The 16095-nt window shown below is 38.6% G+C and overlaps 1 protein-coding gene across 1 annotated transcript in view; it reads left to right on the forward strand.

The window, feature by feature from the left end:
* The first annotated feature begins 10552 nt into the window (after positions 1-10552).
* XPO4 (exportin 4) overlaps positions 10553-16095 on the forward strand; it is a 121399-nt gene continuing 115856 nt past the window's right edge. The window contains exon 1 of the mRNA XM_045797118.2: positions 10553-10818. Coding sequence (XP_045653074.1) covers positions 10750-10818 — 69 coding nt within the window. The 5' untranslated portion in view covers positions 10553-10749. The remainder of the gene's footprint in view (positions 10819-16095) is intronic.

Below are 16095 nucleotides of genomic sequence, written 5' to 3' on the forward strand. Positions count from 1 at the left end.
GGCTCCATGCCCACCATGGAGATGGACTCGGGGCTTGATCTCACTACCCTGAGATCGTGACCTGAGCTGAAATTAAGAGTCGGAAGCTTAACCAACTGAGCCACCCAGGAGCCCCAACATTTAGAAATTAAAGAAATACTAATTAACTTTTAATTTTTTTACTTTTAATTTTTTAAATAAATATCTTAAAACAAAAAATTTAGTGAGAGGAGAGACATTGTTTTTACATTTTTACAAGTTTCTTTAATATCTGACTTAATAGGAGAACTACATTCTCATATGTGTCTCTACATTCCATGCACAGGGACATCCCATATGCAGCCTTTGTAAAACCCCACTGTTCACACTGACAGAAAGAGAGTAAAAAGGCAAATAATATCTTAGTTTTATTATGAAAATAATTTTTTCCAATTATTTTATTTGCTTAAGCAAAATTTAATTTTACCTGAAATTGGGACGTTATATTGATCTTTTAAAAAAGAAATTCAATTGTGGTAAAAAAAAAAACAAAAAACAAAAAAAAAAACACCCAAAAAAACAAAACTCCACAGGAACATGAAATTTACCATCTTAACCATTTTTTAAGTATTCAGTTCAGTAGCCTTAAGTATATTAACAGTGTTGTACAACAGATCTCTAGAACTTTTCAATCTTAAAAAACAGAAGCTCTATGCCCCCAACCATCAGGCAGCCATCACTCTACTTTCTGTTTCTATGAGTTTGACTACTTCAGGTACTTCCTATACATGGGATCATATAGTGTTTGTCTTTTTCTTTTATTTATTTTTACTTTTTAAAGATTCTATTTATCTATTTAAGAGAGAGAGAGAAAGAGAGAGAGAGCATGAGCAGGGGGAGGGGCAGAGGAGGAGGGAGAGGAAGGGAATCTCAAGCAGACTCCATGGTGAGTGCAGAGCCTGACACAGGGCTTGATCCCACGACCCTGCGATCATGACCTAAGCTGAAACCAAGAGTCGGATGCTTAACTGACTGAGCCACGCAAGCACCATAGTATTTGTCTTTTTCTAACTGGCTTATTTCACCTGGCATAATGTCTTCAAGTTTCATCCATGGTATTGCATGTATCAGAATTTTCATCCAACCATCCATTTATTTATTTATTTATTTATTTAGATTTATGTATTTATTTCAGAGAGGGAGTGTGTGAGCAGGGGGAGAGGAGGTGGCGGGAGAGGAAAAGGGGAAGCGGGCTCCGCACTGAGCAAGGAGCCCTATAGGGGGCTCAATCTCCAGGCCCAGAGATCATGACCTGAGCCAAAACCAAGAGTCGGATGTTCAACCGATTGAGCCACCTAGGTGGGCCCCAGAATTTGCATCCTTTTAAAGGCTGATTAATATTTCATTGTATATCTGTACTATGTTTTGTTTATCCATGTATCCGTTTTCTCCTAAGAGTTTTACAGTTCTAGGTCTTCAATCCATTTTAAGTTAATTTTTGTATATGGTGTAAGAGAGTCCAACCTAATTCTTTCTTGTCCCCCAGCTTGTTTGAAATATAATTGACTTATAACATTGTGCAAGTTTAAGGTGTAGAACATGGTGAATATATGTATATATATGTATATGTATGTGTATACATACATACATGTATATATATGTATATACATACATACGTATATGTATGTGTATACGTACATACATGTATATATGTACACATACGTATATATGTATGTATATATGTACATACATATGTATATGTATATACATATGTATATACATATGTATGTATGTATACATATGTATATATGTATATGTACATATGTATGTTGCAAAATGATTATCACAATAAAGTTACTTAACACATCCATCCCTCACATAGTTGCAATTTGTGTGTCTGTGTGTGTGTGTGTGTGTGTGCATGTCCAAATTCCTTTTTTTTTGCATGTTTTTCCATCTAGTTTACCCAACTCCATTCATTAAAAACACTGTCCTTTCCCCATTGAATGATCTCTTGTCAAATGCACTCTTGTCAAAAATCATTTGGGGCACCTGCATGGCTCAGTCAGTTGAGTGTCCGACTCCTGGTTTTGGCTCAGGTCCTGATCTCCGGGTCGTGAGATTTAGCCCTGCATCAGGCTCTGTGCTGGACATGGATCCTGCTTGGGATTCTCTCTCCCTCTCCCCCCCCCCACCTGCTTGCATGCTCTTTCTCTCAAAAAAATCATTTTACCACATATTTGAAGGCTCATTTCTGGGCTCTCTATTCTACTGTGTTGATCTACATGTCTCTCTTTGTGCTAGCACCACACTGTTTTGATTACTAAAGCTTTGTGATTAAGAATTCCTTCAACTTTGCTCTTCTTTTTCAAGATTGTTTTGGCTATTTGGGGTCCCTTGTGATTCCATATGACTTTTAGAATGGACTTTTCTATTTCTGCAAAAAAAAAAGTCATTGGGATTTTATTAGGGATTGCATTAAATCTGTACATCACTTTGGGTATAACTGACGTCTTAACAATAATAGGTCTTCCAATCCATGAACATGGGATGCCTTCCCATTTATCTGTGTCTTCTTTCTTTCAGCAATGTTTTGTGGTTTTAGTGTATAAATCTTTCACCTATTTGGTTAAATTTATTCCTAATTACTGTATTTTTTAAATGTTATTGTAAATGAAGTTGTTTTCTTAATTTCCTTTTCAAATAGTTCATTGTTAGTACATAGCAATGCAACTGAGTTTTTATTGTTGACTTTGTATCTTGCAATTTTGCTGAATCTTTAGGGTTTTCTATATCTAACATCATGACATCTGTGCACAGAGATAATTTTACTTCTTTCTCTCCAGTGTGGGTACCTTTTATTTCTTTTTCTGTCTAATTGCTCTGACTAGAACTTCTAGTACTATGTTGAAGAGCAGTGGTGAGAGCTGGCATATAGTTGGGTCCTCTTTTGTTTGTTTGTTGTTTGTTGTTGTTGTTTGGATCCTATTTTTGTTTTTATTTTTAATGCATTCAGCCTATCTGTGTCTTTTGATTGGGGAGTTCTATTCATTTATGTTTGAAGTAATTACTGATGGGGAAGGACTTACTATTGTCATCTGAAAATAATTTTGACCTATAGGCCCTCTGAAAGGATCTTAGGGACATGCTGGGCATTCTGGGACCTACTAGGTGTCCCTGGGCCACACTTTGAGAAAAGCTGGTATTTCATCAGTGTGCTTATGTTGACAAGATATTTATGATTTGACAAATGGTTTTGCAAAAACACACGATGGTCTCTTGGTAAACACAAAAAGAAACCAATATGCCTGTTTCAATTAATGTGAAAAGATTTTAGAAATGCAAACACTCTATTATGGGTTGTACAAAAGTAAGGCATTTGATAGTAGTCCCAGATTACTTTGCCATATTTCATGATTTAACACTGAGAGAAGGACTCAGATAATGTACTAAACTGCAAGAAGCCAACTTTTTCACAGAAGGTATAAATTTCAAGTTACTGAATACCTGAGCACCCAGTTGTGCACCATCAACTGATACAGCAAATGTCAAGACATTTCTAAGATAAGCTGTCTTTTTTTTTCAAATTTTTATTTAAATTATAGTTAGTTAACATACAGTGCAATATTGGTTTCAGGAGTAGAATTCAGTGGTTCCTCACTTATGTACAACACCTTGTGCTCATCCTAACAAGTGCCTTCCTTAATACCATCCCCCACCTATCTCCCTCTACCAACCCTCAGTTTATTCTCTATCATTGAGTCTCTTGTGGTTTGTTTCCCTCTCCCTTTTTAATTATTTCCCTTCCCATATGTTCATATGTTTTGTTTCCTAAATTCCACACATGAGTAAAATCATATGGTATTTGTCTTTCTCTGACTGACTTACTTCGCTTAGCATAATACACTCTAGCTCCATCCATGTTGTTGCAAATGGCAAGATTTCATTCTTTTTGATGACTAATATCCCATTGTATAGATATACCACATCTTCTTTATCCATTCATCAGTTGATGAACATTTGGGCTCTTTCCATAGTTTGGCTATTGTTGATAATGCTGCTAAAACATTGGGGTGCATATGTCCCTTCAAATTTGTATTTTTGTATCCTTTGGTTAAGTAACTAGTGGTGCAATTGCTGGATCCTAGGGTAGTTCTATTTTTAACTTTCTGAAGAACTTCCATACTGTTTTCCAAAGTGCCTGTAAAAGTTTGCATTCCCACCAAAAGTGCAAGAGGGTTCCCCTTTCTCTGCATCCTCACCAAAACCTGTTGTTTCTTGTGTTGTTAATTTTAGGCATTCTGACAGGTGTGAGGTGGTATCTCATTGTGGTTTTTATTTGAATTTCCCTGATGATGAGTGATGTTCTGCATCTTTTCATTTGTCTGTTAGCCATTTGGATATCTACTTTGGAAACATGTTTATTCGTGTCTTCTGCCCATTTCTTAATGTTGAGTTTGATATGTTCTTTATAGATTTTGGATACTAACCCTTTATCAGATATGTCATCTGCAAATATCTTCTCCCATTCCATAGGCTTTTAGTTTTGTTGATTGTTTCCTTCACCATGCAGAAGTTTTTATCTCGATAAAGTCCCAATAGCTCATTTTTGCCTTTGTTTCCCTTGCCTCCAGCAACAAGTCTAGTAAGAAGTTGCTACAGCCAAGGTCAAAGAGGTCACTGCCTGTGTTCTCTTCTAGGATTTTGATGGTTTCCTGTCTCACATGTAGGTATTTCATCCATTTTGAATTTATTTTTGTGTATGGTGTAAGAAAGTGGTTGAGTTTCATTTTTCTGCATGTTGCAGTCCAGTTTTCCCAAGACCATTTGTTGAAAAGACTGTCTTTTTTCCATTGGACATTCTTTCCTGCTTTGTGGAAGATTAGTTGACCACAGAGTTGTGGGTCCATTTCTGGGTTCTCTTTTCTGTTCCATTGATCTATGTGTCTGTTTTTGTGCCAGTACCATACTGTCTTAATGACTACAGCTTTGTAATATAGCTTGGAGTCTGGAATCATGATGCCTCCAGCTTTGCTTTTCTTTTTCAGGGTTGCTTTGGCTACTCAGTGTCTTCTGTGGTTCCATACACATTTTTGTACTAAAATCCTAAAATTTTAGGATTGTTTGTTCTAGCTCTGTGAAAAATGCTGTTGGTATTTTGGTAGGGATTGCATTAAATGTGAAAATTGCTTTGGGTAGTATAGACATTTTAACAATGTTTATTCTTCCAATCCATGAACATGGAATGTTTTTCCATTTCTTTGTGTCTTCTTCAATTTCTTTTATAAGTGTTCTATAGGTTTCAGAGTATAGATCTTTTGCCTCTTTCGTTACATTTATTCCTAGGTATCTTATGTTTTTTGGTGCAATTGTAAACGGGATTGCTTCCTTGATTCCTTTTTCTGCTGCTTCGTTATTGGTGTATACAAATGCAACAGATTTCTGTACATTGATTTTATATCCTGCAACTTTGCTGAATTCGTGTATCAGTTCTAGCAATTTTTTTGGTGGAGTCTTTCAGATTTTCTACAGAGTTTTATGTTGTCGGCAAAGAGGGAAAGTTGACTTCTTCCTTGCTGATCTGGATCCCTTCTAGTTCTTTTGCTGTCTGATTGTTGAGGCTAGGACTTCCAGTACTATGTTAAATAGTAATGGTGAGAGTGGACATCCCTGTCTTATTCCTGACTGCAGAGATTTTCCCCATTGAAGATGATATTAGCTGTGGGTCTTTCATATATGTCCTTTATGATGTTGACGTGTCTTCCATCTATACCTACTTTGTTGAGGATTTTTATCAAGAATAGATACTGTATTTTGTCAAATGCATTTTCTGCATCTATTGAGGAGATCAAATGGTTCTTATCCTTCCTTTTATTAATGTGGTGTATCACATTTATTGGTTTACAAATATTGAACTAAAATAAGCTTTCTTAAAAGGAAAAGCTTCAGACTTTCTGTAGGCAGCTTTGCTTCACTTCTCTGACAATTTTCTTTACTTGTTATATATTACAAGTATGACACAGATTTTTAATATAGTCTTTACAGTATACAAAACTGAAAAAGTTGACATGATAGCTTGAAATGTATCTACTTAAGCTATAATAATTCCAAGTGACTTAGTCTTTACCTGAAAGCAGAATCCTTGAGTTGAAAGCATGGACTATTGGGCTAGGAAGGCTGGGGTGAAATACCAGTTCTACTATTTCTTAGGTAAGTAAGTTGCTATGTGCCTCAATTTCCTCATCTGAAATTTTTGACAATAATAGCATAATTATTATATCACAGAGTTACTGGGAGGATTGAATGAGTTAATAGATGAAAACAGCTAAAAAACAAAAGCTTAGTGTCCTTCATGTACTAATTATGTGTAAACAATAACCACCATTTTGTAGTATTCTCAAATTGATTGGAATGTTTACTATTTTGCAATATGCAAATTCTTATATATTTAAATAATCCATATGTTGGTCTATGATTCTCAGACACCAACTGTGTGTCCTACAATTCTTTTTTCTTTTTTTTTTGAGATTTTATTTGTTTGAGAGAGAGAGTGAGTGAGAGAGCGAGCATGAGTGAGCAGAGGGAGGAGAGGGAGAAGTAGGCTCCCCACTGAGCAGGGGGCCTTGATGTGGGGGTTAATCCCAGGACCCTGGGATCATGACCTGAGCCGAAGGTAGATGCTTAACGGACTGAGCCACCCAGGTGCCCCTACAATTCAATTCTGATACTAACTACTCAGAATTAGTGCAGACACCACAAATTAAGGGCTAAATCCCATAAGATGGCCTCCACTTTAGATGCCTGTTTCAAGTCTTAGGGACATACTTCTGATCCACTAGCTATAAATCAGGGATTCCCACAACCCCCTGCTAATGTTCAATAATTTGCTAGAATGGCTCACCGATCTCAGAAAAACACTTTACTTACATTTACCAGTTTATTATAAAGGATACAAGTGAACAGCCAGATTAAGAGGTACATAGGACAAGGTCTGGAAGGGCCTCCATCATAGGAACCTCTGTCCCTGTGGAGTGGGGTGTGCACTGCAGGCAGATACATTCACCAACTTGGAAGCTTAGAAAATCTCATTGTTAAAAAAGCCTTTATAGTGTTCAATATCCAGCACCCCTTCTTCCTCCCTGGAGGTTGGAGAGTGGGTCCAAAACCAAAGGAAACAAAGGTTTCTACCCTTTGCTCTTTCAGGTGACCAGCCCCATCATGGGGCCACCTGGGGGCCCCACCCTGTTCCCTCATTAGCATAAATTCAGGTGTGACTGGAGGAGGCTTGTTATGATTAACGGAAGGCACTTCTGTCACTCAGGAAATCCAAGGGTTTTACGAGCTTCTTGCCAGGAAGGAGGAACAAAGCGCAGATGCATTTTTATTGTACCACAGCTGGAAAGGAGAGAAAATGAATTAATTAACTGCTGTTATTTTATTTTTTTTAATTGCTGTTATTATTAAATCATCTTATCTCAAACTTTTCAGACGCAAAGACTATGACTTCAATTTCAATTCTCTACAGTATCAATCACTGTGCCAAATAAGTAATCAATTGATAACAGTAATACCTTGCTTTCATACAATGCTTCATAGCTTTACAAAGTCGTCTCAAATGTATTATCTTCTTCGAATCTCACACACTTGTGATGGTAAACATTTTACAGATGATCAAACTGAGGTCCTGATATGTTAAGTTACTTAGCCAGTAAACATATCTTAGAAGAATCAGAGATATAATACAAACTCAGTTCTTCTGATTTAAATTACAGCCTTTGTCCACTTTACCACAAAGGATACTAAACTGTAAGATAGGTGACTGGTTCTACCTGGCTTGGTCCTAAATCATTTAATTTCTCTGGGTCTTATTTTCTTCATCTGAGAAATGGATCATTAAAAGATTTTCATTTCCAAATTGTAAGATTCCATTATCTCTAAATTCTCTTCTAGTTTTAAAATATCATTTAAGTGATATCATATCATTTAAAACATCATTAAAATATCATTTAAAATACAACAGTTGGCTTTTCCTTTGCACCAAAATGTCAACAGTGGAGATAGTCAGTAACCATATTTTCACTTTAGAAATGTTCCTAGAAAGCCACTAATTTAGGAAAGATACAACATTTAGTAACATTGGCAAATCCCACTGGTTTCCATTAAAAAAAAAGCAAACACCAAAGTTTCTAAGGAAAAGTATGTAATATACTTTACTAATTAATTCTGGTGAAGAGTAAGTAGAGATAATTTTGACTCCCATGACATCATATGTGTTAAAGAGTACTCCAAAAGTAGAGGGGATGTATTTGCGAAATGTTCTTGATTTCAGGAACATTTCAACCAGACATCTACTTCTTAGACCATTAACATTTCTCTCTTAGAAATTATTGGAATCTGCACAACTTTCTGCTTTTCTATTTCAGGATACGAAAAGCATGTGGGTAGGCTGGAATACTACTTCTTAACCCTCCACAGGAGAGCGTTATTATTGAATACATCAAGAAATAACAAGTCAGGCATTGGAGGGGAATTGTAGTAGGTGAATTCTACTGTTTTCTAGTACATTGAGATTCTACAACTTCACTGTTTACCCTACCCTAAAATTCATGGCTCCCAGTTATATGAGATGTCTATAACCCACTTTATAAAGCCTCTAAATTCAATATACTAAGTTAATTTGAAAAGAAGCCACATTTGATAAAGTACTTTTTTTTCCTCCTTTCAAAAAAGTGTCTAGATGCAGTTGTTTTTTTTTTTTTTTAAAGATTTTATTTATTTATTTGACAGAGATTGAGAGAGAGAGTGCACAAGGCAGAGTGGCAGGCAGAAGGAGAGGGAGCAGGCTCCCTGCTGAGCAGGGAGCCCGAAGCAGGGTTCAATCCCAGGACCCCAGGATCATGACCTGAGCTGAAGGCAGCTGCTTAACCAACTGAGCCACCCAGGAGCCCCTAGATGCAAAGTTCTTATGTAATTACACAAAACAAATGCTTTGGAACACAAGGCCCAATCTGAAGCATTATAGGCCTCAAACATTTAATGTCACAAACTATTCATTTGCCTGCACTTTTGCAGATACATCACTGATCTGCAGTAATTACTCTTTGTAGCAGCGACATTTTGTAATCCTTTTTTGGATTGCTGTACTTAATCAAATATGTATTGAGTGCCTACTGTATGTCATGCACTATGCTAATCCTTTAGTTTCACACAATTCTTAAAAAAGGCCATTCACTGCATTTTGGTTAACTTTACCCTTTTGTAATGAAATAGAAGTCACGTCCTTCATTTCTCAAGCAATAAAAACCTTGTTAATTCACTTTCTCAACTCCCAAGTTGTAGAGATATCAAATACAAGAAATTTTTTTTTTACAACCTGTTTTCCAATGGAGAAAATAATGCAACTCTGTCGCACTGACATTAAAAGCAAAACAAAACAAAAGAAAACAAAACAAAAACACCTTGGGGTGCCTGGGTGGCTCAGTCGGCTCAGGTCATGATCTCAGGGTACAGGGATGGAGCGGCATGGGACTCCCTGCTCAGTGGGGAGCCTGCTTCTCCCTCTGCCCCTTGCCGCACTCATGCTCTCACTCTTTCTCAAATAAATAAATAAAATCTTTTTAAAAAAATCTCAAAAGTACGGTTTACTTATAACTAGGAAGAATAAATACAGAAAGATTTCAACAGAGGAAAACTTACACACACTAAAATGAATTAGACTTTGTCCCATGAAGCAGACCAGCATCAAAAGGTCGAAGTTATAGGAAAGTAGATGTCAGCTCAAAACAAAATAATCCCCTCTTCTGAACATCTTTTCTAATAGTTAAAGCTGGTTTGAATACTGAAATAGCTCCTCTCATGACTACTTGGCTGGATTTTGTAAAGGAGACTGCAGCACTGAAGGGAAAGTTGAATTACTATATAAAGTACCTGTCAACATGGATTCCATTACTAACATTACCATTACCACTTCCTTAAACCCGACAAAACGAGTGACCATGAGTTCTTTCTGAATTCAAGAAGCAGGCAGGTCAAGGTTAGGATTCCTGCTTTTTCACTTTTCAGTATGACACAGCCCTTGAAAAGAGCTCGCAATGATCTGCTGTCCAGATAAATTTGGACGAATCTCCTGCAGGACCTCCCATTAAGAAAACGAACATTTCTATCCTGGAATGTTCCTTTTTTTTTTTTTGGCAAGGAGGGACAGAGAATTAGGACTCGGAGGATAGAGATGTTCTTAAAGGCGGCGCACTCTCAGGAGAGGAAGTGGGGAGAGCAGTTCCAAGTGAGATCCTACACTGCGTGGAACGTGGAAGGGAAAGGAGGGGTCGGGGTGGACGGAGTGAAGAGTAGAGAACAGAGAGCCTGCCGGCGTCTCGGATAATGCCTGGTGATGGGGCGGGGTGTGTTCACAGCGGAGGGAACCCAGCGGCTCTCGGGCACAAGGGTTGGAGAAGCCGAAAGGCCCCGGCGCCGGACACCACGCATGCGCGGGCCCGGAGCCGCGGCCGTCTGCCCCGCGCGGCCGTCACCGTCTAGGTCAACCGCCCGGGTCTTGCCTGGCACCGGACTGCGGGCGCCTCCCGCCCCAGCGAGGCTGCCCGACTCACTCTCTTCTCCTTCCCGCCCAGAACCCGGCGGCCAGGACAGGCCCGCGGTGGCCGCGACGCCGGCGTCGACGGCGGCTGCGACGGTCTTTGGGAGCGCGTGAGGCTCCGGGGTCGCTGCGGCGATTGGCCGGCCGCGGCGCCCGCTCCCATAATGCAGCGCATGGCGCGTCATTGAAGAGAGACCATGATGGCGGCGGCGCTTGGGCCCCCAGAAGTGATCGCTCAGCTGGAGAACGCGGCCAAAGTTCTGATGGTGAGTACACCGCGACACTCGCACCCCAGCATCTGCGGGACTCTGGCTGGCCCTGCCGTGCTAGGCCTTCCCGCCCGCTGGGCTGGCGACCGGCAGGGGCCTCCAGGGAGCCTTGGAAGTGGAGGAGGTGGCGGTGGCGTGGCGCAGGATTCTTCATCCTACTTTCCTTCTGCCTTCGTTCCCCCCTCTTCGTGGGGCTGTCCGCTCCCCGTAGGTGTCTGGCACTCCAGCCGGACGACGGAATATGGTGCTGAAGGAAAGAGGGTTTCCTGTGCCACGGTCTTCACCGTACACCCTGCCCGGCAGACTAGGTCGAGAGCAAGGTGCGGGGAGTGAGGTCCGGGTCATCCCCGCAGGGCTTTGGTCGGGGGCAGTGTGTACGCCGCTGGGGAGTTGGTACCAGGAAGATGGCCTAGCCCAGATGCTGTTAGCTACCCTTGTTCCCTTGGAGCACGCGGGTCCTCAAGCTCTTTCTCTGACCTGCAGCCATCTCTGGGGTAACCGCAGCCGCCAGCACGTGGAAGGACCGGCAGGAGGGAGGGAGGGGAATCTTTGGGACCAAGGTCACTGGGGCAAAACTTTATTAAGTTCCAAGCTCCCTGTGGGTCGCGCATTAAGGAGTGCTGAATCTAAGGTGCTCGTTGACTTCATTCTTAACCCTGTATGGTAAACAGTTTGATCAGTATGTTATTTACCCAGTAAACTGTGTTTGTATTTTCTGGCTCAGTCTTGTTTTTGTAAATTTTGATTTCCGTGTTTGTAGATGTTTTTTTGGAAGTTGGAGGCTCGGTTGATTGCTTGAATTGATCCAGCCTTTCTAAGAATCGAATACAGCTAGCTTCGTGGGTTTTTTGTTTTGTTTTTGTTTTTTTGACTTTTCTTTCTGGTTCGGTGCTTGGATTATATGTTCGAGCATCGCGTTTAAAAGTATTTGAACTGATTCTAGCCTAGTTTGTAGTTCCACTTATCAAGTTTTGTTTTCACACACAACACCAGATAGCTCATGAAATTTAACGAAATTGGGAAGTCTAATAAAAAGCAGGGTTTACTTGCTTCATTATGAGCAAAGCTAAGCAAATCATTTTGTCACAAAACTGAGTAGCTAAAGTTTTCAGACTCTTCCAAGTTAAGTCCAGAAAAAACTAGCTAGTATTCTCCTTAATACAGGTTCTTAAAATCCCTGAAATATCTGAAACATTTCTAGGAGCCAGGGACCCTGTTTTCATTAGACTCTGGAAGGAGTATGTGACCCCAAAAAACACTGCCTTAGTTCTTAAATTGATAAGATAAAATTAGTGTTTTTTGTTACCAGCCTTAATATTAATTAGCGCTTGTGTTTGCCAGTACCAGTACCGTCCCTCTTTCATGGCAAAGCTGGTTTTATCGTCTGTAAGGGAGTAGCTGAGAAGAATAGCAGTAAGTACTGTTTATTGAGTGCATACTACATCCAGATACTGTGTGTGATGGTTTACATACTTTATTAATTCTTGCAGCAGCTTTACAAGGTTGAGAGAGAGTTTAAGTGGCCTGGGTTACATAATTACTAAGTTGATGATTTAGGTTCAGAACTCAGATCTGTCTGGCCCTAAAGTTGGGTCCCTTTCCGCTCTACCTCACCACCTCTTATATATGTTGTGTAGATACCCATTTATATACTTTTTTTTTAAAGATTTTATTTATTTATTTGACAGAGATAGAGACAGCCAGCGAGAGAGGGAACACAAGCAGTGGGAATGTGAGAGGAAGAAGCAGGCTCATAGCGGAGGAGCCTGATGTGGGGCTCGATCCCAGAACACTAGGATCACACCCTGAGCCGAAGGCAGACGCTTAACCGCTGTGCCACCCAGGCGCCCCTCGTTTACGTACTTTTAAATCTTTCCAGAGAATAGTACTGAAAAAAAATGTTATTTTAATAACATTAATTTAATTAATTTAATAACATTAATTAATAGGAAATTTGTTTTTGGAAGTTTCCACTTACTGTTCACAAATGTGGACCACAAATGTGTAAGAGTAACAATTACTGCATTATTTGTCGTTTGAAAGCTGTATTCCAATTTATTATTAGAAATAACAGCTCACATTTATTAAGTGCTTACTATGTGTGAGGCAGTATGCCAGTTGCTTTATGTATGTTACCTTATTTAATTCTTACTATGAGGTGGTTATTATTGCTTTCATTTTCATTTGATAGACTAAGAAACTGAAACATGTAGATGCTAAGTAATTTACCCAAATTTGCAAGGAAAGTGGTAGAGTGGGGACGCCAACTCAAATTTGTGTGTTACCGGTTTGTGACTCTTAACCTAAAGGGTAGTGGGACTAGAAAGCAAGTAAATTAGTTCATTTGAAAATAGTTAAGACTGTTAAATCTTCAACTGTTAAGCATTAGAATATTTTTAAAGTGGACGAATGATTTTAGCATTATCCATCTGTGGGTCAGATGGATATCCATCTGAGGAAATCTCGTTTATAGGAAATTGCTATATATTTTAGTTGCTAATATGTTTTGGGACTCAAAGTAATTAATGATGTCTTTTACAATCATTTTGTTTAATTTTTCCATTTGGTATCCATATATTTCTTTTATGAAATTTGGCATAGAGTTTTAGTGTGCAAAATAATCTCAAGACATCTTTTAGTACAGAGGTCTTAGTGCACAATGGATATCAGAAGGAAATTCTAAGCAAATTTTTTGGTGCAAACATACATTTTTGGTAATACGGTTTATAGCTTTTATCAGCGTTTCTAAGGAAATTGAGACCCTGAAAAATAAGAACCTGGTCTAAGCATTCTCCCTTCCATTCTGCAGATGGGGAAACTGAGGTTCAAAGAGGTAGAAGTGACTTGCCGAAGGTAGGTCACAGAACAGATTAGTGAGAAGAGCGATCCAGAACCTAGATCACCAGACTCCTATTTTGGAACTTAAAAAAATTTTTTACTAAGCCATGTTGCTTCTCAGAGTCACCATATTATAATACCATAAATGCTAATGTTTTATTGCTTGATGGGAAATTTTGAAATGTGTTTTTGGATATTGCAGTTATTTCACTGTAGATATCCATATTCAGTCTTATTTAGGTTATTGGATAAGCTGCCGAATAGTGTATTAGACCTTTAGAATGAAAAAGATATTTATTGATTTTATAGATCTCAACATAAATAGTGATTCTCCCCCCACTTCAAGTAGTAACAGGAGTATTTTCTGTAGATGCTTGCACATACTGCTTAGTCTTCTGATTCAAGACAGTGAGGTTACTTTCTAGAAAATAAATTTGAAGGTGAACAAACTAGAATGCGGATGGACTTTTGTAGGTTAGCAGCTGTGCAAGTGAAGTTATCTATTCTGAAAGCATTGTGCAGATGGAAAATTATCTAAATAGGTCCTGAACATTTCTTCTGCAAAAAAAGATTCCAGTTACTGACTTTTGCTTAAGATACCTAACCCTAAAATTTTGAGAGTATATTAAATATATACTAGAGTAAGTAAAGTTGACCACACTTCAGTGCAAACATTCTTATCAGTGAGAGTCTTCTCCCTGACTCTCTGAGTCTTCTCTCTGACTGCATGAATTTAGCAGGTTATAGACCTGAAAATTTGGTGTTGTGGACACATTTCCTGTTATTTAAAATTATAGCAGTAATACTGGAACATACTATTTTGAAGTATAGCAACAGCATACAAATTACACAGAATAAGAAGTGAATCTCCCTCTTCTTCCTTTCCCCACTCTCAGTCCCTCCTCCCTAAGCAATCCATATTAAGTTTGAATATACCTTTTTTCCTGTGCTTTTTTAATACTCATTATATAGTTTTTTTTTACATTAATGAGAATACTGTAAATATCCTTAATTTAAAAAATCTTGCAGATACCTTTCTGAATAGTAAGAAGTTCAAGCTTTGCAGAAAGAGGTATGGGGAAAGTAAAAGTTCCCTCAGCTCCCATTGCCTTTTCAGACAAGAATATTTATTGAGTACACATATTAAAAATCTCTAAGTGGGGCACCTGGGTGGCACAGTCAGTTAAGCATCCCACTCTTGATTTTGGCTCAGGTCATGATCTCAGGGTCGTGAGATGGAGCCCTGAGTTGGTCTCTGTGCTCAGCACGGAGTCTGCTTGAGGTTCTCTCTCTTTGCCCTGCTTGTGTGTGTGTGTGTGTGTGTGTGTGTGTGTGTGTGTGTGGGTGCATGCACTCTCTCTCTCTCAAATAAATCTAAAAAATTCTCTAGGTGTATAAGGGTGTACATACATGATTTTTATTTTTTTTTTACTTTTTCATTTGGTTTCTTTTTTACCATGTAAATATTTATTTGTGGATAATGTTATAAATCAGTAGGACCAGCACAAAACTCACACAGCCTCTACAATGCTGAGAGCAATTTTACGTTTATAAACACATCCAACATACAGAGTACGTAGGGCTGGTAGGCCCCAGGGTTAACAAAACTATATCTGAACTTCACAGAGATGGTCCTTCCCTCGCAGACGAAGGGGTGACAGGGACCTTGTTCTGAGACTGCATAACTGCTCCCGCCCTGAAGAAGTACACACATCATTTTTAAAGTGTGTTTTTTTACATCAATAAAATTGTATAATCCATATCTTCCTATGCTTTTCTTTATTTACCTCCTTGTGGATGAATTGTAAAGGAAGTTTGTTTCCGTTTTGTGTGTGTGCGTGAATAGATACAAAATGTAGGATGTGTTTTGATTTTAGAGACATCATAATGGAAAGGTTTAGTGTTCTTTTAGTATTAGTATTGTTTGTTTGAACAGTAAACCTGAAAAATGCTTTATTTTCTTGAATTTGCTTGGGTTTATTTTCCTGGCTTGCTTGAATTGTTAGGGATTGTCCTTTGTGAGTGTGTGTAGTGCAGGGTACATATGTTAACTGATACTTCACAGAAAAATAATTTACTATAATTGTTTTTTAAAACCAAAATGGATTTAATAAATGTAAATGCAGCTTTAATGAGAGAGATTTATTATTGGTTTTCATGGTTTTTATTGTAGTGGAATCTGGTTACTCTTTTGAAAGCATCTGCAAAATCGTAGTGAGATACAAAAAATTTTTATTTCATTCTCACATCAATCCTGTGAAGTAAATAGAACAGATAATAAACTTTATAAAGAAAATCTGAGATTCAGAGATGGTAAGTGATTTGCCTGTGGTCCCATAGCTGGTTTGGATTTGTAGTTAAGTCTGGCTGTTCATTCATTCTGAATGTTCATTTCTTCTGTATATATTTGCTAGGCATAATGCTATGTATGCTAAG

This window comes from Ursus americanus, chromosome 10, assembly GCF_024610735.1.
Source record: "Ursus americanus isolate L20-20 chromosome 10, mUrsAme1.1.p, whole genome shotgun sequence".
NCBI lineage: Eukaryota > Metazoa > Chordata > Mammalia > Carnivora > Ursidae > Ursus > Ursus americanus.